The sequence below is a fragment of the Thecamonas trahens genome (genome assembly GCF_000142905.1).
Source record: "Thecamonas trahens ATCC 50062 unplaced genomic scaffold supercont1.11, whole genome shotgun sequence".
Taxonomy (NCBI): Eukaryota; order Apusomonadida; family Apusomonadidae; genus Thecamonas; species Thecamonas trahens.
The window spans coordinates 108,634-127,522 of NW_013657669.1; the positions used below are offsets into that span (position 1 = coordinate 108,634).

The 18,889-nt window shown below is 62.3% G+C and overlaps 10 protein-coding genes across 10 annotated transcripts; 6 read left to right on the forward strand and 4 right to left on the reverse strand.

The window, feature by feature from the left end:
• Window positions 1-617: 617 nt before the first annotated feature.
• AMSG_02962 (uncharacterized protein) lies at window positions 618-3,085 on the reverse strand (the record flags this gene model as incomplete). The annotated part of the gene is made up of 2 exons (XM_013904853.1): window positions 618-2,115; window positions 2,166-3,085. The coding sequence occupies 2 exons, from the start codon at window positions 3,083-3,085 to the stop codon at window positions 618-620; spliced, it is 2,418 nt and encodes an 805-aa protein (XP_013760307.1).
• Window positions 3,086-3,882: 797 nt separating this feature from the next.
• Window positions 3,883-5,055, forward strand: AMSG_02963 (uncharacterized protein). Its single transcript, XM_013904854.1, has one exon. The coding sequence runs from the start codon at window positions 3,894-3,896 to the stop codon at window positions 5,019-5,021; it is 1,128 nt and encodes a 375-aa protein (XP_013760308.1). The 5' UTR covers window positions 3,883-3,893; the 3' UTR covers window positions 5,022-5,055.
• Window positions 5,056-5,379: 324 nt separating this feature from the next.
• On the reverse strand, window positions 5,380-6,631 carry AMSG_02964 (uncharacterized protein; the record flags this gene model as incomplete). The annotated part of the gene is made up of 2 exons (XM_013904855.1): window positions 5,380-5,388; window positions 5,420-6,631. The coding sequence occupies 2 exons, from the start codon at window positions 6,629-6,631 to the stop codon at window positions 5,380-5,382; spliced, it is 1,221 nt and encodes a 406-aa protein (XP_013760309.1).
• Window positions 6,632-7,676: 1,045 nt separating this feature from the next.
• AMSG_02965 (uncharacterized protein) lies at window positions 7,677-8,424 on the forward strand (the record flags this gene model as incomplete). Its single annotated transcript, XM_013904856.1, has 2 exons — window positions 7,677-7,729; window positions 7,762-8,424. 2 exons carry the CDS (start codon window positions 7,677-7,679, stop codon window positions 8,204-8,206), a joined length of 498 nt encoding a protein of 165 aa, XP_013760310.1. The 3' UTR covers window positions 8,207-8,424.
• Window positions 8,425-8,594: 170 nt separating this feature from the next.
• Window positions 8,595-10,308, forward strand: AMSG_02966 (uncharacterized protein; the record flags this gene model as incomplete). Its single annotated transcript, XM_013904857.1, has 1 exon — window positions 8,595-10,308. Exon 1 carries the CDS (start codon window positions 8,866-8,868, stop codon window positions 10,306-10,308), a length of 1,443 nt encoding a protein of 480 aa, XP_013760311.1. The 5' UTR covers window positions 8,595-8,865.
• AMSG_02967 (uncharacterized protein) lies at window positions 10,302-10,862 on the reverse strand. Its single transcript, XM_013904858.1, has 2 exons — window positions 10,669-10,862; window positions 10,302-10,490 (listed from the first exon to the last, which is right to left on the reverse strand). Exons 1-2 carry the CDS (start codon window positions 10,790-10,792, stop codon window positions 10,318-10,320), a joined length of 297 nt encoding a protein of 98 aa, XP_013760312.1. The 5' UTR covers window positions 10,793-10,862; the 3' UTR covers window positions 10,302-10,317.
• Window positions 10,863-11,347: 485 nt separating this feature from the next.
• Window positions 11,348-12,438, forward strand: AMSG_02968 (uncharacterized protein). The gene has a single exon (XM_013904859.1). It carries the CDS (start codon window positions 11,547-11,549, stop codon window positions 12,405-12,407), a length of 861 nt encoding a protein of 286 aa, XP_013760313.1. The 5' UTR covers window positions 11,348-11,546; the 3' UTR covers window positions 12,408-12,438.
• A 686-nt stretch (window positions 12,439-13,124) lies between these two features.
• On the forward strand, window positions 13,125-14,193 carry AMSG_02969 (uncharacterized protein). The gene has a single exon (XM_013904860.1). It carries the CDS (start codon window positions 13,213-13,215, stop codon window positions 13,633-13,635), a length of 423 nt encoding a protein of 140 aa, XP_013760314.1. The 5' UTR covers window positions 13,125-13,212; the 3' UTR covers window positions 13,636-14,193.
• On the reverse strand, window positions 13,636-15,255 carry AMSG_02970 (glyceraldehyde-3-phosphate dehydrogenase). Its single transcript, XM_013904861.1, has one exon. It carries the CDS (start codon window positions 15,219-15,221, stop codon window positions 13,674-13,676), a length of 1,548 nt encoding a protein of 515 aa, XP_013760315.1. The 5' UTR covers window positions 15,222-15,255; the 3' UTR covers window positions 13,636-13,673.
• A 1,601-nt stretch (window positions 15,256-16,856) lies between these two features.
• On the forward strand, window positions 16,857-18,689 carry AMSG_02971 (uncharacterized protein; the record flags this gene model as incomplete). The annotated part of the gene is made up of 1 exon (XM_013904862.1): window positions 16,857-18,689. The coding sequence occupies one exon, from the start codon at window positions 16,857-16,859 to the stop codon at window positions 18,687-18,689; it is 1,833 nt and encodes a 610-aa protein (XP_013760316.1).
• Window positions 18,690-18,889: the final 200 nt, after the last annotated feature.

An 18,889-nucleotide genomic window follows, 5' to 3' on the forward strand; every position in this document is an offset into this window, starting at 1 on the left:
TTGAGGCGGAAGGGGGTGGAAAGAGGGGGAAGATCCAGTGGCTTTGTTTGTTTTTTCTCCATCGCCCCAAAACCTCCCCCCCCTGCTCCCACACCTCCCCCCCCTCCCCCCCTACCACCTACACCCTACACCCTGCCTCTCTCCTTCCCTATGTCCTCTCCCTCTCCCTTTTCTTCTAAACTACGCCCTCACTATCTTCCTCTCCCAATTTCTCTCCCCCTCTCCCTATTCTCTCTCGCTTGCTCGGTGGGGAGCGCGTACGGTGAGAGAGAGCGTGAAGTGGTGGTGGCTGTAGTAAATCAAGTCCGGGCCAAGTCTGGCGAGGAGAAGCGAGGGGGGGGGGGGGGGAAGATTTGTGGTTCGTCCGGTGGTGTCATTCGGTCACGGCAGAGCGATCGGGTGATGGGGATTAGGGTGGACACGAGAGAGCTGGGAGGTGTTCAACAGCTCAACAACAAGCATTAAGCATGCATGCATCCATACTCTGGCTCTGGCTCTGGTTCGGCCTCTGGTTCGGGTTCTGACTCCTTGCGCTCCATCGCACGCTCCATCGCACACAGGCAAGGTTGGACCCCCGAACGCGCACACACAACCCAACGCGTACGCAAGCGCAGCGGCTAGAGCCACGTTGTGGCCGGTGCTGGGCTAGGATCGTAGGCGGAAGACGACGGAGGGAGATCACCGGACAAGCCCATGCCGCCCGAGGGACCCGATGAGAGCTGCGAGCTGGACGCAAGGTTCGGGTACTGCGGCGAGTGCGGCGGGTGGCCGGCGTAGGGATGAGGCGGGTGCTGCGACGGGTGCTGTGGTGCAAACTGGTGCTGCATCGGATAGGGCGGCTGCGGGGGCGACTGCCACTGCGGCGGCGGCGCAGGCTGTGCTGACTCACTTGCCTTGGCCTCAAGCCTGGACTTGGCGCCTGGCTCGTTGGTCGCGCGAGTAGCACTGGCATCAACGCCAGCATCTGCACCAGCGCTTGCCTTGGGATCTGGCAACGAGGCGTAGTACGCCATCAGTTCCGAGCCCTGCGGGAGAGACGACAAGCCAGCATTCATCGGACGTGATGAATGCGGCGGAGCTGCCGGCTGGGAGCCGCGGTGCTGGCCGTGGCCGTGCGGCAGCGAGTACTGCTGCGGCTGGTGCTGCGGCGGCGAGTAGTGATGCGGATGGTACTGCGGAAGCTGGGCGTAGTGTGGCGGCGGCGGCGGCTGGTAGTACGGATACGACGCCGGCGGTGGCTGCAACGGCTGCTGCTGCTGCTGCTGCTGCTGCTGCTGCTGCTGCGCTGGCGGCGGCTGCACTGGATACGCCAGCTGCGAAGGCCAGGCGCGTGGCGGCGAGCGGACCGGCGGCATCGAGCCGAGCGCAAGCTCGTCAAACTGGGTCGAAAGCCCGGCGAGCGATCCGCTCGGTGCGTTGGTGCCAAAACCGGGCCGGACGCTCTGTGGCTCGGGCGAGCAGAGGCGGAACCGAGCGGCGTCGCCGGTGGTAGGGGTGTGCTGCGGTGCCGACGAAAACAGCGTCGGTGCCTGACCCGCTCCCGCTCCCGATCCTGGGCCCAGCGCACCACGGTGGAGCTGCAGCGGCGAGATGGCACGCACCACCGGCGGACGCGGCGGCGAGCGTGAACGCAATCGCTCGTAGCCTGGCTGCCGCAGCCGCTCGTACCTGACAGGCTGTGCCGCCCGCGGCCGGCGCGGCTGCAGATGCAGCGGGTCGACCGACGACAGCGGCCGCAAGTCGTCCAGCCCGCTCGAGCGCTGTCCGCCGCGTTGAGACGTCCGCCGCGAGTGCCGCGACGTTCGCCGTCGGTGCCGCGACGAGCCTACGTCGCGCCCTGACGTCCGCGGCCCGAGATCGAGGTCAAAGTCAAGCTCAAGATCAAGGTCCTGTCCAAAGCGCCGGCGCTCATTGGGCGGAGGCGCAAGTGAATCGGGCCGTCGTCGCGACGAGTGGTGGCTGCGGTGCCGCCTCCGTCGCCGCCGCGCCGGTTCTTTGTACTCATCGTCGTACTCGTACTCGTCGTCGCCGCCCAGTCCCGCGCCCGCGTAGCTCTGCCGCGGCACGTCCCACTCGGCATCACGCCGCTCGGCCCCCGCCATGTCGGCGGCAGCGCTCGCGATGCCGCGTCATATCGCTCCTCGCGGTGGCGGTCAGACTCGAACGGCTCGCGCGAAAGCCTCGGCCCATCCGAGTCGTCAGAGTCGAGAATCGACTTTCGAGGCGGAAACGGCGAAATATAAACAAACGAACCGTCCTCGGAGGACGCCTTGTCCTTGCCCTTGGCCTTGTCTTTCTCCTTGCCTTTGCCCTTGTCCTTGCCCTTGTCCTTGTCTTTGCCCTTGTTCTTGGCCTCGGGTTGAGGCTCAGGCTTCGCCTCCGGTTCCGGTTTTGGTCGAGGCTTAGCCTTGCCCTTACCCTTGGCCTTGGCCGCACCCTTCTCCCGACTCGCCTTGACAGGCGGCGGGATCGGCTCGGGCTCCGGTGACGCCGACTTGCTCTCAGTCTCGCCAAAGTCAAAGCCCGCCGTCGAGGTCGAGTGCGCGAGATCGGTGGCCTGTGGCTGCGACGAGTCGATGTCGCCAAAGTCAAAGTCGACGTCATCGTCACCATCTCCGTCGTCGGACGTATCAAGGGCGCCAAAGTCAAACTCTTCATCCGAGTCATCGTCGCCGCCGCCATCACCATCACCATCACCACCATCTCCGTCGTCGGTAGTCTCAAGGGCGCCAAAGTCAAACTCTTCATCCGAGTCATCGTCGCCACCGCCATCACCATCACCATCACCACCATCTCCGTCGTCGGACGTATCAAGGGCGCCAAAGTCAAACTCTTCATCCGAGTCATCGTCGCCGCCGCCATCACCATCACCACCACCACCATCACCGTCACCATCCTCGGTAGTATCAAGGGCGCCAAAGTCAAAGGCAGCATCAGATGACTCTGCCGGAGCGGTTACCTCTTCCTCAGAGTCTACTAGAGCAGCCAGAAGGGCAGCACCATCATCATCATCGTCCTCGAGTAGCTCGCCGTCGTCGTCGCCGTCGTCCTCGCCGTCGTCGTCGCCCTCCTCGTCGCCATACATCTCCCACTCGCCTTCAGCTTCTTCCTCCCACAAACCTTCTTCTCCGTCATCAACATACTCCCATTCCTCCTCAGACATGACCAGTCCCCTTCTTCTCTCTCACACACACTCTCTCTCGGCCAGTCAGGTGGATGTCGTCGCCTGTGCTGTCGTTGCCGTTTGGCCGTGGCCGTGTCGCGTGCCTCCTGAGACCGTTTGGCGGGGAAACTGACAAAGCCAATTTCGCCACGATAGATACCAAAGAGAGGGGGGGGGGGGGGGGGGGGGGGGTCGAGGATCGATGACGGGAGTTGCCGGGACTGGTACGAGTTGCTAGCACTTGCAACTGGTACCTTACTTTGCTAAGAGCTCCGATTGGTGTTGATACAGTCGACTCGGAAGGAGCGGGAACCGACCTACCCACCCATTGATGACGATGACGATGCGCGACGACGACGGCGACGACGGCGACGACGGCGACGACGGCGACGACGGCGACGACGGCGACGACGGCGACGACGGCGACGACGGCGGGGGGGCTACAGGCGCCCCCAACTCTAACCTTGATCTCGGGTGTACGCAAACACGCGGCTGTAGATCATGTACACGCAGGTCACCGTGCCAATTGGCATGATGCGCTGGTAATGATGGCCAGGGCAGTAAAGGCGAGGAAATCTCTCCAGCCGTCGAGCCAGCTGAGCGACGCGAGTGCAAAAGGGGCAAGTTGGCCGAGTGGGCGCACCTGAGACGAGACGACGGAACGAGAAACCACCGTCCCGTCCTCACCACCACAGCAATCCAAGTCGACATACCACACTCTCAGTCAGTCATGAGTATGCAAGCACTTGTGGTACTTGCACTCCTTGTGGTTGCGGCTTCTGCTGCACCATGGACCTCGCTCTATGGCATGTCTTCTACGGTGGCACTGGAGGCCATTTCCACCACCACGGGCCAACCTGTGGAAGTCTCTTCATCGTTGCCGTATGAGGCGCAAGGTCAAGGTCTGGCTACTCTTGATGAAGAGCTTGGCATCTACTACATCATTGGAACCAACGTTTCTGCTTCAAACGCAGTCAAGCTAGTCGGCGTTTCGGTGGCGACAGGCAACGTGGTGGCCGAGACACCGCTTCCCTTCCAATCGTCCGAGCTCATCGGCGTGGGACAGTACCTGGCTTATGACTCGATCCGTGGCGCAGTGCTGGCTGTCGGGCAGGACTTTACAACCAACGAGTACATTCTTGTTCGCGTTGCTCCCATCACTCACAAGATGACTCGTCTCGCCGTCATTCCCGACGTGCACATGCTCGATGTTCTCGGCGGCTGCGCGGTGTATGATCCGTCGGTCGACACGTTTTGGATCCAGCTCGCCCTCAACGTTACCGGCGACATCCAGATCAAGTTTTACGGCTTCTCGGCTGGTGATGGTCAGCTCTCGAACATCATCGACAATCCTGAGTTTGTCGAGGCCATGGTGTACGATCCGAACGCGTCGCGTCTCGTCGGCCTCGGCGCCGAGGAGACCAAGACTGGCGGCCTCCAGCGGACGCTGGTGTACTTTGACTCGGCCACTGATCAGTTTACAGTTGCCGGCACCATACCCGAGTACCAGAACGTCATGTCCGATGTCCTCACCATCGACGTCGCCTCCCGGCATCTCATCTTCCTCGCCCACAAGAGCAACTCGTCGTCGTTTGATGATGGCGCCGCCGAGCTCCGCGCCATCGCCGAGGCGTACAACCGCGAGTACACGCCGATTCAGTCCCACATTGTGCGCAAGGCCCGTGCCGCCGCTGCCCGTGCCGCAAACGAGCTCACTGGCACCACTCTCCCGTCGATGGATCTCGTCCAGTACTCGCTCCATGCCATGAAGGTTATGGCCGCCCCGCAGGCCTGTGCCCACTTCCCCCAATGCCCGTGGAGCATCAAGTTTGCCAACCCACAGTCGCCGTCGCCGTGATGGGCCTGGCAGATAAACACATCCGATTTTCCGATTTCTCGCCTCTCTGCAGAGGGTGGTGATCATGAAAAGGATGCCGCATTCGACAAGGAGGTTGACGACGACAAAGGTGATGATGATGACGACGACGACGATGATGACGATGACGATGACAGCATGGCACCCCCTTGCTCGTTCAGCGAGATGACAGAGGTGACAAATGGTGGAGACTCGGCACCGGGAGTGTGGGCGGCTGGAGGTGGAAGACAGATCGAGGGTCCGTAGGGCTCGACGCTGCTGTGATCGTTCTCATCAAAGCACGAGTTGAGCACGTCCATCTCGACCGATCCAAACGTGTTCGCCAAGACCATCGAGTTTCTCATTGCCGCTTCCCTCCGCGACGTGTCGCGCGCAAGTACGGCGTCCTCGAGCACACCCAGAAACTCGCCAGCCGCAACAAGAACGTTGGGATCGGCTTCGATGTCCTGCAGCTCGTGGGTAATGACACCCACAAGTAGTTGCTGTCGCTTCTCAGCAGTGAGGAAGGCACCTTCCTGTTCACGACGGATGATGATAACATCCTGGACAAGAGAATGAATCGCAACGCCAAGGAGAGCCAGAAGCGCAAGCACGGTGGCGACGACCAAGAACGTGGAGATCGCACCCGACTGCGAAGTGCGCTCCGAGTAGGACGACGAGCCAATGAGAAGGATGGCCAGCAGACAGATTGTGAGCCGAATGTCGACATTGTTGTAAAGAGGGATGTAGTACGGCCGCCGCGAGACAACAAAATAGAGGCCCATGCCAAGCACAATCATGATGAGCGCAATCTGGAAGAGCTGGTGGTTGGAGAAGAAGACGGAGACCACTACAAGCGAGAGGCGCCTGCCCAGCTCCACCACTCCACCCCAGTAGTATGCCCGCCGATAGAGGCGGTAGAGGGTGCCAAATCGAATGGTCGTCGATGGCTCGAACAGCTTGTGGCGACGATTGGCCATCGCAAAGGCAAAGTAGACCGGCACACCGATGACACCAATAAGAAGCGCCGCGGCGGCGAGCGGCAGCGTCTGCAACCACGCAGCGTCAAAGCACTTGATGCCGGGATCGGCGTCCAGCCCGTACGAGCCATCTGGAAGCTTGGAGCAGTCAAAAAAGACCAAGACCGCTCGCGACATTGGAATGTAGAGCAGCGGCGCAAGGGAGAACGTCACCGCATCCACGACCGTTCGCGTCGCCAAGCCAGAGAGTGGCGCGTAAACACGCACTTGCGACGAGAGTACAGCCTTGATCACAAGCATCATCCCCATGGTACACGCAATGACAAAGATCGGCGAGAGCACAGAAAACGCGTACTTGGCGTAAAACGAAATCAGGGTGCACTCGGTTGCAAACACGTCCACATCCACGTTGAAGATGTTGAACGGCTGCAACAGTGCGCGCGACGCATCTGTCCACGCCAGCTTGGCGTCGGCAAGGATGCCGACAACCTGGAAGGCGACAAGCACCATCGACAACGTTGCAGGCACCATGTTGGCTCGAAACAGCCGAATCAGGTTGCCAGATGACGACGCAGCGGCCTGGGCGTGTAACTGCGCTGTGCGCGAAAGACGCCACGCAAGCACAGCGGCCATCGTACCAGACAAAGCGATGGCAATAAGCACAAACAGCGTAAACAGCCCAACAGAGCCCTTTGGACATGGCTCGCACTCGCGATCGCCGTTGGAAAACGGCCGCCCCACAGAACTGCCCCCCTTCCCCCAATGCATTGTTTCACCAAGTGTGCCGTGATAACCTTTATCCCTGAATGGGTACGGTCGTTGCGACGCGTTGTCGCGCGGCTCAAGTGATTAACTCGATGATGATTGACTTCCAGGTCACCGGCCGGCGCTGGGCGACGCTTGCTTGGCCTGCGGCTTGAGGTGGGAGCCGTACCCGCACGTGATGGCAACCGACACGTAGATGCCCGCCTGAAGGATGCCTGACCTGGGAGCATGGCGAGGTGCGCGAGGTGCCGCACGGTGCCGATGCCGAGGAGTGGCGGGCGCGGACGGTGTGGAGCTTGTCGTTGACGACCCCCGACGACCGGGAAGGAGAGCATGCCAGAGTTGAACACAGCGGTCAGACGGGAGAGCGCGAGGACATTGTGGATCTTCTTGCGACGGACGAGCTTGCCGGTCGGTGTGGCCGACGCCGACATGAGAAGCGAGGACGTGCGGCGGTGGCGCGTGTTGAGCCATTCAAGATCAAAGAATCGAGGTACTCGAGCGCCGTTGAGAGGCCAGCAACGAGCGCGCCGACCGACTCGAAGCCGGCGCCCGTGGGAAAGGCCACCGCAGCGTCGGCAATCTCCTCCGCGAGCACGAGGCTGATCACGTCGGTGAAGAAATGGCCGACGGCAGCCACGCGCCGCGGCACGCAGTGCATCAACGCGAAGAACGAGTCAGGCTCGCCGCGAGCGTGCGCGTCATGGCCGCAACGGCCGTCACAGTGAGAAGCTCTCCGTTCGCCGAGTCGAGCCGCACCGGCGGCGCCATGCCGGTGGCGACCACCAACGACGGCGCCGTGTTCGGCTACGTCAACATAAACACATTCGATTCTCCGATCCCGCAGCTCTGCACGGAACCAGCCGCAGGCGGTCAGCGACGGACGACGTCGACCGCACTGGTCTCGAGACCTATGTCGGCCGCCGGCAAGATTTACGTCGCCTCTGGCTCGCCCGTCAAGGTCGAGTCCGTGGCCAAGGCCGTCGGGAAGGCCGCAGCGATGACGTGGTGGCGGTCAAGGTTGGCTCTGGTGTGGCCGAGCAGCCGGTCGGCCATGAGGAGACGCGGCGCGGTGCGTCGCAGCGTGCTCAGGCCGTGCTCGACTCGCTCGATGACGATGCTATCGGAGTTGTTGTATCGCTTGAGAACGGCGTGGTTGAAATGCTGCCTGGGGAGTGGTTTGATCTCTGCTGGGTCTTGGTCGTCGACATCGCCACCCGATCCGAGTCATGGGCCCACTCGGCCGGCGTCAAAGTGCCTGTCAAGCATGTCGACGCTGCCCGCGCCGTCGGCTTCTCCCGCACTGTCGGCTCGTTTCTTGCTGAAGAGACCGCCTGCGATCCGCAAGATCCGCATGCTATGCTCTCCAACGGTGCCATCGGCCGCGGAGAGCTGCTCCTCCAAGCCGTGGTCCTTGCCCTCGGCACCTACGCATGGGCATAATCCAATTCTTCTCTGATAGGTGCCACACGGCACACGGCGCACCCGTGCCCACCATTGCCCACTGTTACTGATGCATCCAGGACGCGGCAGTCGTCATATCACTCGTGATGCCTGCTACCATGCCTACCACAGCCATCGTCATGGCCTCCCACAGTGGAAGCAGCGCTCGATCTCCTTCGATCTTCCTTGATCTCCATACACACACACACACACGCACACACACACTCTCTCTCTCTCTCCTACACGCATACGCCAAGGCAATCAAGACATACATTGCTCACGCATCACTATCCCTCCCCATCCCCTCTCATCCTGGTCAGACTGAGATTGGAAGGCGAACGAGGTGAGGCCGCGTCAGCCGAGACTATTTGCGGGCCAACACACAGCTCAAGGACGAGGTCCGCAGGCATATACTACGGAGGAAGAGCAAGCAGCAGCTTTTGGCCCTCCTCACTCTCTTATCCACCTCGTCTCAAAACTCAGTCCTCAACAGCCTTGTCTGTAGGCATACTTTGCCCGTTCAAGGTACCCTCGCCTCGCTCGACGTGTCATCTTCGTCGCTCGCTTGCTCACTTGCTCGCTCGCTCGCTTGCGCACTTGCCGCACTTGCTCGCTCGCCCGCTCGCTCTCTGTCACACCACAGTCACATACATCGAATCATGAGTGTAGTGATTGGTGGCCATGGCGGTGTATCGTCGATGGTTGCAAGGGTTCGGGATGCAGTGGTGTTTGGTTGGGAGATGATGGTCGATGAGTATCGATCACTGGTAGACGCCCTCCCGCCGTCGCTGGCAAGAACGCTGCGGATTACCATCAATGCTGTGCTGGCTGCTACAAAGGTCCGCATCGGTGATGCGCTGCTCTCCTCGCTCATGTTGCTTTTCTCGGGCAAGGCAAGGGCCAAGGGGCTCGTCAAGGGCGTCCTCCTCCCGCCCATCGCCTCGTACGAGTCGGCCATGCTCGGCTCGTTTGTCTTCTCGTATACGCTCGCCTACGATCTGACGGTGGAAAACCTGTATCCAGCGTATGTGGCATCGCGCGAGGCGACGCCTCAGCCGCGGCGAATGCTCTCGCCGCGCTGGATCGGCGGGATCGGCGCCGCGCTGGCGACGCTGGGCCACGGGTACGCGCTAGCACGGCCGTCGGCAGGCGTCTTCCTCGGCGTCCGCGCCGTGGCGGCGCTGGGCAAGGCCAAGCTCGCGGCAGCTGGTGTGACGCTCGCCCCGTGGGTCTCGTACGCCGCCTTTGCGCTGGTCAACGGGCCGATCATGTATGCCGCCTTTCTCGAGCCGGCGCTGCTAGAGCGGTCATACTACTCGTGGATGCTGCGGGTCTCGGCCATGTCGCACCGCGAGCTGGAGACCGTGGTGCGTGCACGGCGCCGCGCCGTGGCCGAGGGCGCAGATCCGTCTGCGCTCCCACTTGTCGACTGTGTCAATGGCTACCACGCCGGGCCGTCGTGTGCAGGTGCGATCACTGTCGATTGGGTGGCCGGCATCGGTCGCGCGCTCTGGGTCTACGTCCCGGTCCACCTCCTCCCGGTCCTGCTGTACAAGCGCCGCGCGCTGACGTCGGGCGACCCGCAGCGGACGATGCGCACCCTGGTCTCGCTCGGCAAGAACATTGCCGGCTCGGCAGCCTTTCTCTCGACCTACCAGGCCATCTTCAAGGCCTGCGTCTGCGCTGGCCGGCGCATCCTTGGCTACGACTCGGGCCTCGTCTCGCTGTTTGGCGGCATGGCCACCGCTGTCTCGCTTCTGTGGGAAAAGCCGAAGCGGGTCTCCGAGCTCACCCTCTACTGCGCCTACAAGTCTGTGCTTGTGGTGTGGGCATGGGCGGTCTCGCGCTCGCTCGCCATTCCCATCCCGGGCGCCGAGCGCGCCATCCTCTCACTCGCCATCCTCACCCTCGTCACTCGGCCCGACAACGAGCTCCCGCCGTTCCTCACCTCCATCCGCTCCTCGCTCCTCCTCTCCGAGCGCGAGCTCCCACCGGCGTACGACGATCCACCGCCGGCCTACCACACCCTCCCGCCGTCACCCGCCGGCCAGTCGGAGGGCGATCAGCTTTGGTTCGAGCCACAGGCCCTTGGTACTGCATAGCGCCCTCGTTTATTGTTGCTTCTCGGCCTTGGCCTGCTCCCGCGCGTAAATCCGGCGCGCCTTCTCCAGCTTGGCCCGGCACGACATGACCGTCGTCTCGCTGTTGACCCAGCCACCAGCCACCAGCGCACTGACCGCAATCCCCGATCGTGCCGAGATAGGCATCCGCTTTGCAATCGGTGCTGCCCATCTCCCCGCAACCGCAAACCCCCGTCGCCGTGTGTGAGTAAATCTCCCGCAGACGCCTACCACGTGCCCTCCACCCCCCGCAAACCGCTTGCCGTGACGCGCTTCACCAGCGGCACGCGCCCCCCCCCCCCGCCAACTCGCCAACTCGCCCGTCTCACTCGCTCGTCGTACCCAGCGTCACAAAGGCCAGCGCAGGAATGCCAGCCACTGCCATGCCCACTCCCCAGGCGGGATACAGCTTTGACCAGCAGTATGCATTGATGTCGCCGTTGACAAGGTCGAAATCGTTGCTCATGATATGCGGTTGAGCTGAGTGTGTTGTGTGTTGCTCAAACCAAACGCGGCGGCCTGACGCGCCCTCCCCCCAATTTGATTGCCAAGGGGTGCGGGCTGTCCCACACATATCTACTGCTATTTCGGGCGATCTAGCAACGGCAGGCTGATGAAAGCCAGGAAACAGAATCGGTGGTGGATGAGAAAGAACGCCATGTCCATCGCTACCCTTTCGCGTCGGTCGTGGACATGTACATGGAGATCATGGAGATTGGGAAGGTTGGGGAGCGTGGCCATCTCGTGACCATGTGTGATGAATCGTATCACGCCATCATGGGAGCGATCGGACCTAGACCATCACAATGGTCCTCCAGTACGAGCTATCTGGCGTTTGTGCACTCTCCTGCGAGCGTTTCTGCTGTCGGCACAGGCCCCTGTCCGCCAAATGGAAGCACCAGCTTCCATTCCTGTCAGAGCTGGAGTCCAGCTGGAGGCCACCATCGACGGCCATTGCTCTCTTTGCTCTTCGCAGACTGCCTCGCTGGACAAGGTCGCGACAGAGCTTACCATAAAAGAGGCAGCCGTCTGGTGATAATGGCTGACGAGGCAAGGGTGCACCAGAAGACGGTGGCGACGTCGCCGTTTGCCGTCGTGGTGGTGAGCCGGCCAGCCCCGTCGGACAAGTCGCGCAAGTCGCGCAAGTCGGGTGCGATGGAATTTCTGGCAGTGGACGAAGCTCGCGACGCGATCGTGGTTGGTGGCTCCCTGCTGGACATATGGATGCCGGACAAGTTCCCGAGGCCGCGGCACATCGAGAGACCATGGAGGAGGCCGGCGTGGCCATCGAGCTCAAGGGCGTGCTGCGGGTGGAGCAGAGCCCGCGCAGGCTAAGGTTCATCTTTGCAGCGTCGCCGATCGATCCAGAAGCCAAGGCCAAGTCCGTGGCTGATGCCGAGTCGAATGGGGGAGCATGGCTGACGCTGGAGCAGCTTGCTGATGGCCGCCGTCTGCGAGGCAGCGAGCTTTGCGATTGGGGCCGCGAGCTGGTTGATGCCGGCGCAACAGTCGACGACGTTGCTCCGCTGGCCCATCTGGTGACAGCAGCTGGTGTGCCTGACGGCGAGCTCGTCCCGACTGGCGTGTCGCTGGAGGATTGGATCCTGGGCTCGCGCCCCAAGGTCGACTCTGTGTCTGTGCTGGGATCGCCCGAGCTGATGTCGATCCGCGAAGACGGCTGGACTCGCCGGACCGGCTGTCCCGTCGCGTACTCGTACACTGTCCTAGTGCGGACTGGTGGCGACGATGGCACCATTACCCACGCGCTGAGTGCGGTGCCCTTTGAAAAGGCGGGTCTGATCCTTTGCGCCGCTGCCGACGCCATGACCGAGGCCGCTCACGATGCACCGTGGCATTGGGACGGTGTCCTCCGGATCGAGTACCTCCTCCATGGAGTGCAATCAGCCTCGTTCCATGCCGTGCTCGTTGCCACAATGCCCGATCTTGATCCTGGCACCAGTCTTCCTCCCCTCACGCCGCGGTCTGCGCTCTACGCCGAGTTGACCCGCACGCTTACCCCCGTCCCAGTTGGCAGCTTTCTCACCCACGAGGGAGCGGACATTGATTTGCATCTGCAGTAGCACACACTACAAAGCCCGCCTCTGCACACGATTGATTGATTGATGGCCCTGCCCGCGCCAGCAGGTCATGTGAGGTCAGATCACCGCCATAGTCGAGTCGAGCTGGAGAGTAGCAGGTGTCAGCTTGGCAAAGCCACCACACGCCACCCACACGCCATACCCCCACACGTGTCGCTCTCGGACGAGTACCAGGCCATGGCGCTGTACTCGACGCCCACAGACGAAGATGTATCTGCAATGCGCATGGACTACCTCTTGGGCAATCTTCCTTCCTCCCAACCCCGCTACCGACGTGTCTCCCATGTACGTACCACACCGCGCACCCCCCCCCCCTCTTAAGCACCATCGCAGCATTGCAGCATCATATCCTCCATGAAAGGCCGATGTGTTCGCCGGTCACAGAAGCCATAGTATTACGCAGATCATGGACATCGCAAGAGTCATGCTACAGTGTTGATGTCTTGCACCAACCCAGACGTGACAGTCACGTCCGCCAAGAAGACGAAAACATCGGCCTCATATCTTGCCGCCGAGGCCGTCATGGCCGTGGCTGCTGCAAAGAAGTGAGCATCAAGCAATGAGGGCACAAGCGGCCGAAAAAGCCGCGCAACCGGGCACAGAGCAGGCTACCACGGACAAGGCCGCCGCCTGCACACCAAACGCGACAGATTTCCCAGGCGATCACGTCGGGCCAGGTCGATGAAGGTCGGATCAAGTCCCGCCAACATCAGCGATCAAATCTAGCCGAGTCGTGAAGCCACTCACCCCCCACCGCCACCCCCCTCCCCTTCTCTTGCAGGAAGAGATGATCGCCAAGCTGGAACAGATGCAGGTTCCGGGCGTGGAGATCCCGCCGCGTGAGAACGAGCATCACTTTCGCGAGCTGACTGAAGCGTACGCAAAGGCGATGGCTGGCGACCGGGCGCCATCAAACTCCGGCGGCGCGAGTTGGCGCAAGCGCGCCCCAATGCCGCCTGTCGACGGCCTGCCCGACGAGCTCATGGCCGGGCTCGGCTCCGGGGCGGCAGGGCCGAGCGCCGGCAGCCTCGACATCGACGACGAAAGCTGGACTAGCGGGACGGTGCAAAGGCTGATCTTTGGCGTCGTCTTTGCTGTCTTTCTCTACCGCATGCTCGCAATGATCCTCAACTCACCGGCGCTTGCCCGTGACGATCCGGCGTACGAGGCGACGCTGGGTCGGCACCCGACCGGCGGCCTTGGCCCATAATCATACGTTTGGAAGCTTTACCCCCGGCCGGTGATTCCTTACTCGTCGTCGTCATCAAACCGGGCTGGGATGACGACGCGCTGGACGCCGCCGATGATCTCGACCAGGCGGACAACCTGGTGGACGTAGCCGAGCTCGTTGTCGTACCAGCAGTAGATGTTGGTCCGGTTGCCGTGGACAATGGTCGACGGCGAGTCGACGATGGTCGTCGCGGTCGACGAGACCATGTCAGTCGACGCGGCCTCGCGCGAGTCCGAGTACATGACCTGCTGCTGGAGCGGGCCGGCGAGCGCGGCGTGGCGGAGGGCGTTGTTGACCTCGTCTACGGTCGTGTCGCGCTTGAGCGTCACAATGAGGATGGCCATCGAGACGTCGGGCGTCGGGCACCGGATGGCCGAGCCGGTGACCTTGCCCGCGAGCTGCGGGAGCGCGCCGGCCACGGCCTTGGCCGCCCCGGTCTCGGTGAGGACAAGGTTGAGTGGCGCGGCGCGGCCACGACGTTCCTTCTTGTGGAAGTTGTCCAGCAGGTTCTGGTCGTTGGTAAAGGCATGGATGGTCTCGATGTGGACCGAGTCGATGCCGTACAGCGCGTCGAGGATCTGCAGCGGAGGGCAGACTGCGTTGGTTGTGCACGACGCTGCCGCGTACACCGTCTCATCCATGTCGATGTTGTCCGAGTTGACACCGACCACAATGTTCGGCACGTCGCCCTTGCCGGGTGCGGTAAGCACAACCTTGGAAATGCCCGGGCACTTGGCGTGCTCGGCGAGCGTCTCGCGCGTCCGCCAAATGCCGGTGTTGTCGATCAGGATTGCGTCCTCGATCCCGTACTCGGTGTAGTCGATCGCCGTCCGATCCTTGGCGTAGATCATCTTGATCCGCACGCCGTTGGCAATGAGAAAGCCACCGGCTTCATCCACCTCGATCATGCCCTTGAACTTGCCGTGGCTCGAGTCGCGCTTCAGCAGCGATGCCCGCTTCCGGATGTCCTGCACCGGGTCCATGTGCGGGCGGACCACAATCGCCCGCAGCGCAAGCATGTCACCCGCACCGGTCTTCTCCAGCAGCACCCGCGCCACCAGCCGGCCGATACGGCCAAAGCCAAAGAGGACAACGTCGCGCCCACGGCCGAGATCCATCATCGGGCCGGCGCCGAGCACATGCTGGACATGGTTGAGGACGTATGCCGCCACGGCAGCATCGTCATCAATCGAGCCACCCTCGCGGGTGTACGCCACCGAGAGCTTGCCGAGATCGACGTGGCACGGGCCAAGCTCCGTCCCGAGCTCCACGAGTGCGGTGAGGAACGGCATGGTCTCGTGGATAGAGATGCCGGCCGGGAGATGCGGGACAACATGGCGGACAGCACGGTGGATCTTGAGCAGGCCAATGACGGTCACGTTCATCAGCTCGTTGCCAAAGACAGAGCACACCACCGTGTTGGACCGGTACAGCTTGCCGAGCATCGGCACCATGGCCTCGGCCAGCGCACGCTGTTCGTTGTGCTCGTCGAGTGTCGACGCGTACGCCGCAGACATGGCAGACGCAGCAGAAACATCAGAACGGGGAGTAGCAAGAGTGTCCATGTCGTAGTACAACCTTGTCGAGTACACGTAAGTTGGGTGTTCTCTCACCCTCTCTTGACCCCCTCCCTCCCTCCCCCCCCCCCTTCCCACGCTCCACAAAATGTCCCGCAGGGGAAGGATCCCTCCCAAAAACTGCCACACCGCCGCCGTCCCACTCCGCCCGCCATGCGCAGCCCAAGCAAACGTTTTTTGCCGTTTGGCCACCGCATTCACTACATCAGAGCAATCGCCTCGCATGTTGTACGCTTATGGCCTTCTAATACATGCTGCTGGCGGGATCGACTCTTTATCGCATCCAATGGGGCCACAACAGATAGCATCCGCTTGACGATGTTCCCTCGCAGGGAAGAGGAGAAGGAACAACCCGTCGGAACAAGAGAGTGCTCGCCGCACCTACATGTGCACCAACTGGCCATCGACTTGGCTACAGATGTAAGATGTAGCTATCCACAATCTGCGTCGTAGTTGGATGATTTGGATGTGTGGCTTGCTTTCCGCAAGCATCAGCACCACCTTTGCCGTGCATGCCGTACCTCTCACGAGATCTGATTGATCCCTAAATAAGACAACCTCCCTTTCGTCCCCGCCGCACCCGTGCCTTGAAAGCCGGCCCAGCAGCGGCTACAGCTGTGGCAAGCTAATGTAAAACTCAACGCTCTCGGTTGCCCAGCGATCTCGTCGCACCCGAAACTGCGCGCGCCTCCAACGACCTCGGTCGTCCGAGCACAGTCAGCGACGTCAATCGGCCGCCCTCCCCTTCATCGACTCGGGAGCACACACATTATCTCACACCTGCAACGGGGGAGATGTCCATTCAGCCGGTCCGCCGATGGCAACCAGTGTCGTCACATGTTGTTGGCACTATCATCCACATTGCCAGCCTCTCCCTGGTGGGCCGCCGGATGCTCGGTGGTCCTGAGCTGCAACCAAGACAGAGGATGGCCTCTTGGAGTGTGGGATGAGACGGAATGTCGGTCGTCGACGCCCCAGAAAGGGATTCCAAGTGACCAGAGTATGCTGCAGTCGATGTTGAACACCCAACAAGTTGTACGTCGCACCACTTACGGATGTCCTATGTGGCGGTCGTCTTATCGCCGTAGTGAGATCAGTCTTTTTTCACTGCTTGGGACCGGCGCACAATCCCACGGCAAGTGGCACCCTGCAGTCACCTGCCTGATGCCTTTCTGCTAAACTCCCTGCAACAACTTCCCAGCACGTGATCTGGAACACAGGAGCTCTCAACGGCTCTGCTGTGTCTCATCCATTGTCAATGAGACGAACACTTGTCCAATTTTGATGTCATCCTCACTCTCTCCACCATCCTCCAGCCACCCCCAACCACCCACCACCACCATCTCTGCTGACGACTCGCGCGCGCTCTCCCTCTACCACTCGCCTTATCACACACACATACACACACCCACACACACTCTCTCTCTCACGATCTCGCACTCTCCCTCATTCCCCGTCCCAGTCATACCGCCGTAAAAAATAGTAAGCCCTCCACTGGTCACACCGTGACAGCATTCGCTTGCTTGCTGCTGGCGCCATCCACCGGAGCCGAGGACGAGGAGCGACGACACCGGGCGGCGAGCATACCTCGCTCTCTCACTCCAGTTGGGTGTGGTGTTGGTGATGAGGTTGGACAGCATACGGCTCTTGTGCCTCTGTGCACTCTCTGCTCTTCTCGCTGTGGCTGCTTTGGCTGTCGTCGTCCTCGCCGGTGGTGACGAGTGGCGGGCGAGCGCGGCTGCGCTCACTCTCTCGCCCTCTCCTGCTGTACTTCGTGCTCTATGGCTAGCTGCTGGCCTCACAACGCTCATCGTTGTTGGTTGTGGTCTTGCTGCTGTACTTCTCCCGGCGGCGGCTCCTGTCTCGCCCGCTATCGCCCTTCTCCCGCTCCTCCTTGCCCTCCTGCATCCGCTCTGGCCTCGCCCTAACCTCTCCCCCGTCGCTGCGGCTCTCGTTGCCGTGGCTGTTCCCGCAGTTGCCACCCTCTTTGCCGGCCATCTCTCGGCCGCGCCGTTTGCTGCTCGGGACGATCCGCTGGCTCTGGCACGCATCCTCCTCGCCTGTCTTGCCATCGCCTCGGCTGTCGCTCTGGCTGTCCTGGGCGGCCGTGTCGCCCCTGGCACCGGCTCGCCGTCCAAGGCCGCTCTGGCTCTACCACAGGCTCTGGCGTGGACGGCGGCTGCTGCAGGGCTTGCTGCGGGTGTTTCGGGCGCACTGGTGCGCCTCCGCGCTCGCATGGCGTGGCCGCTGGCTCTGGTGTCAACCGGAGTAGCAGCATCTGCCGCCGTCCGCCTTGCCCCGCTTGCCTCGGCGCTCTTTGCCGCTAGCCCGGGCCGCTCTGCCTCGATCTGTTCGCCAGGCGTTGCACCGGCAAGCTTGCATCTGGGCGACGGCTGTAATGCCGAGCGCCGGCTGGTGGTGGGCATTGCCGCTGTCGCTGCCCTGCAGACGCTTGTCTCGGCCGTCCTGGCCTGGATCTCTGTGCCGCTGCGGCCGGCGGGGCTCGTCGTGACCGCCGCTGGCGAGCAGCCTGAGCACGCGAGCTACTCGAGCTACTCGTCGTCGAGCTACTCGAGCTCATCCGAGACCTCATCGCACATGGCGCTCGACTCAAACTCGAACTCGCTTTCGATCTCGATCTCGTCCGAGGATGAGGCATCGGTGCGAAGCATGTCATTGTCGTCTACCTCGGGCGCGCTGGCGCCGATGAGCGGGCCGCTGCTGAGCTCGTCATCATCGTCGCGCATGCCGCTCATCGCCACCCAGTCGCTCTTGCTATCACCGGCTGCCGAGCGCCCGCCCTCGCGCGCTGTGCGCGGAGGCATGGCGCTTGCAGCTCTTCTCCAGCTTGTTGTTGCCGCCGCCGCCATCGTCCACGCCCTCGACGTGGCTGACAGCACTCCGACCTCGGCGGCCCGCCACCGCAGTGTGGCCATTGGCGTCGCCGTCGCAGCCGCTCTGGCCTCCGCATCCGCCGCCCACGGCCTGTTCGCCACCTCGTGGCTTTCCTTTGCCCTCCACGGTGCACTCTCGTTGCTCGCCCTCCCCACCCTTGTCGTTCATGGCTCTGAGTTGTACGCGCTGGCGAGCTACCCCTCCGCTCTCGGCCTTGGCGCTGGCGACGACGCCGCCCTTGCCCAGGGCGCGGTGGTCATGGCTGCCGCCGCCGTTATCTTCACCGCCGCCACCACCGTCTCGCTCACCCTTGCTGCCCACTACTTCTTCCACCTCTATCCTCTCCTCCCGAGCGAGCCTGTTCCCGCACCGTGGGGTGTTGCCGCTCCGCCGAACCCGTCCGAGCTCCGCCCGCCGAGCTCAATGTCGATCCACTCGTCGACCTCGACCGAATACTCGTACCTCCCCGCCTGCGACATCGAGGATCTCGCCAAGAACCCACTCGATTCTGCAGGCGCCGCCCAGCCGTCGTTCCCATCGGCCTCTGTCTCACGTTGGTAGCCATGCATACCCCCCTTCTCCTCCGACAACCAGTACATACTCATTCCCTTACCCACACTCTGGCCACCCCATCAACCGCTGACCGTAGCCAGGCGCAGCCACACCACACCACCACACCACGTCGCTGCCCAAACCTTACCCACCACGTCCCCAATCCTATCCGATCCTTATAGATCATCTCCTCGCACCCCCCCCCCCCC

Excerpts from the sequence above, each read along its gene's own strand:
- AMSG_02969 (XM_013904860.1), top strand. The coding sequence starts at position 13,213 with ATGATCGCCAAGCTGGAACAGATGCAGGTTCCGGGCGTGGAGATCCCG.
- AMSG_02967 (XM_013904858.1), bottom strand. The coding sequence starts at position 10,792 with ATGAGCAACGATTTCGACCTTGTCAACGGCGACATCAATGCATACTGC. Across the intron at positions 10,491-10,668 it reads GCTGGCCTTTGTGACGCTGG|CACCGATTGCAAAGCGGATG; the intron begins GTACGACGAGCG and ends GGAGATGGGCAG.
- AMSG_02970 (XM_013904861.1), bottom strand. The coding sequence starts at position 15,221 with ATGGACACTCTTGCTACTCCCCGTTCTGATGTTTCTGCTGCGTCTGCC.
- AMSG_02963 (XM_013904854.1), top strand. The coding sequence starts at position 3,894 with ATGAGTATGCAAGCACTTGTGGTACTTGCACTCCTTGTGGTTGCGGCT.
- AMSG_02968 (XM_013904859.1), top strand. The coding sequence starts at position 11,547 with ATGGATGCCGGACAAGTTCCCGAGGCCGCGGCACATCGAGAGACCATG.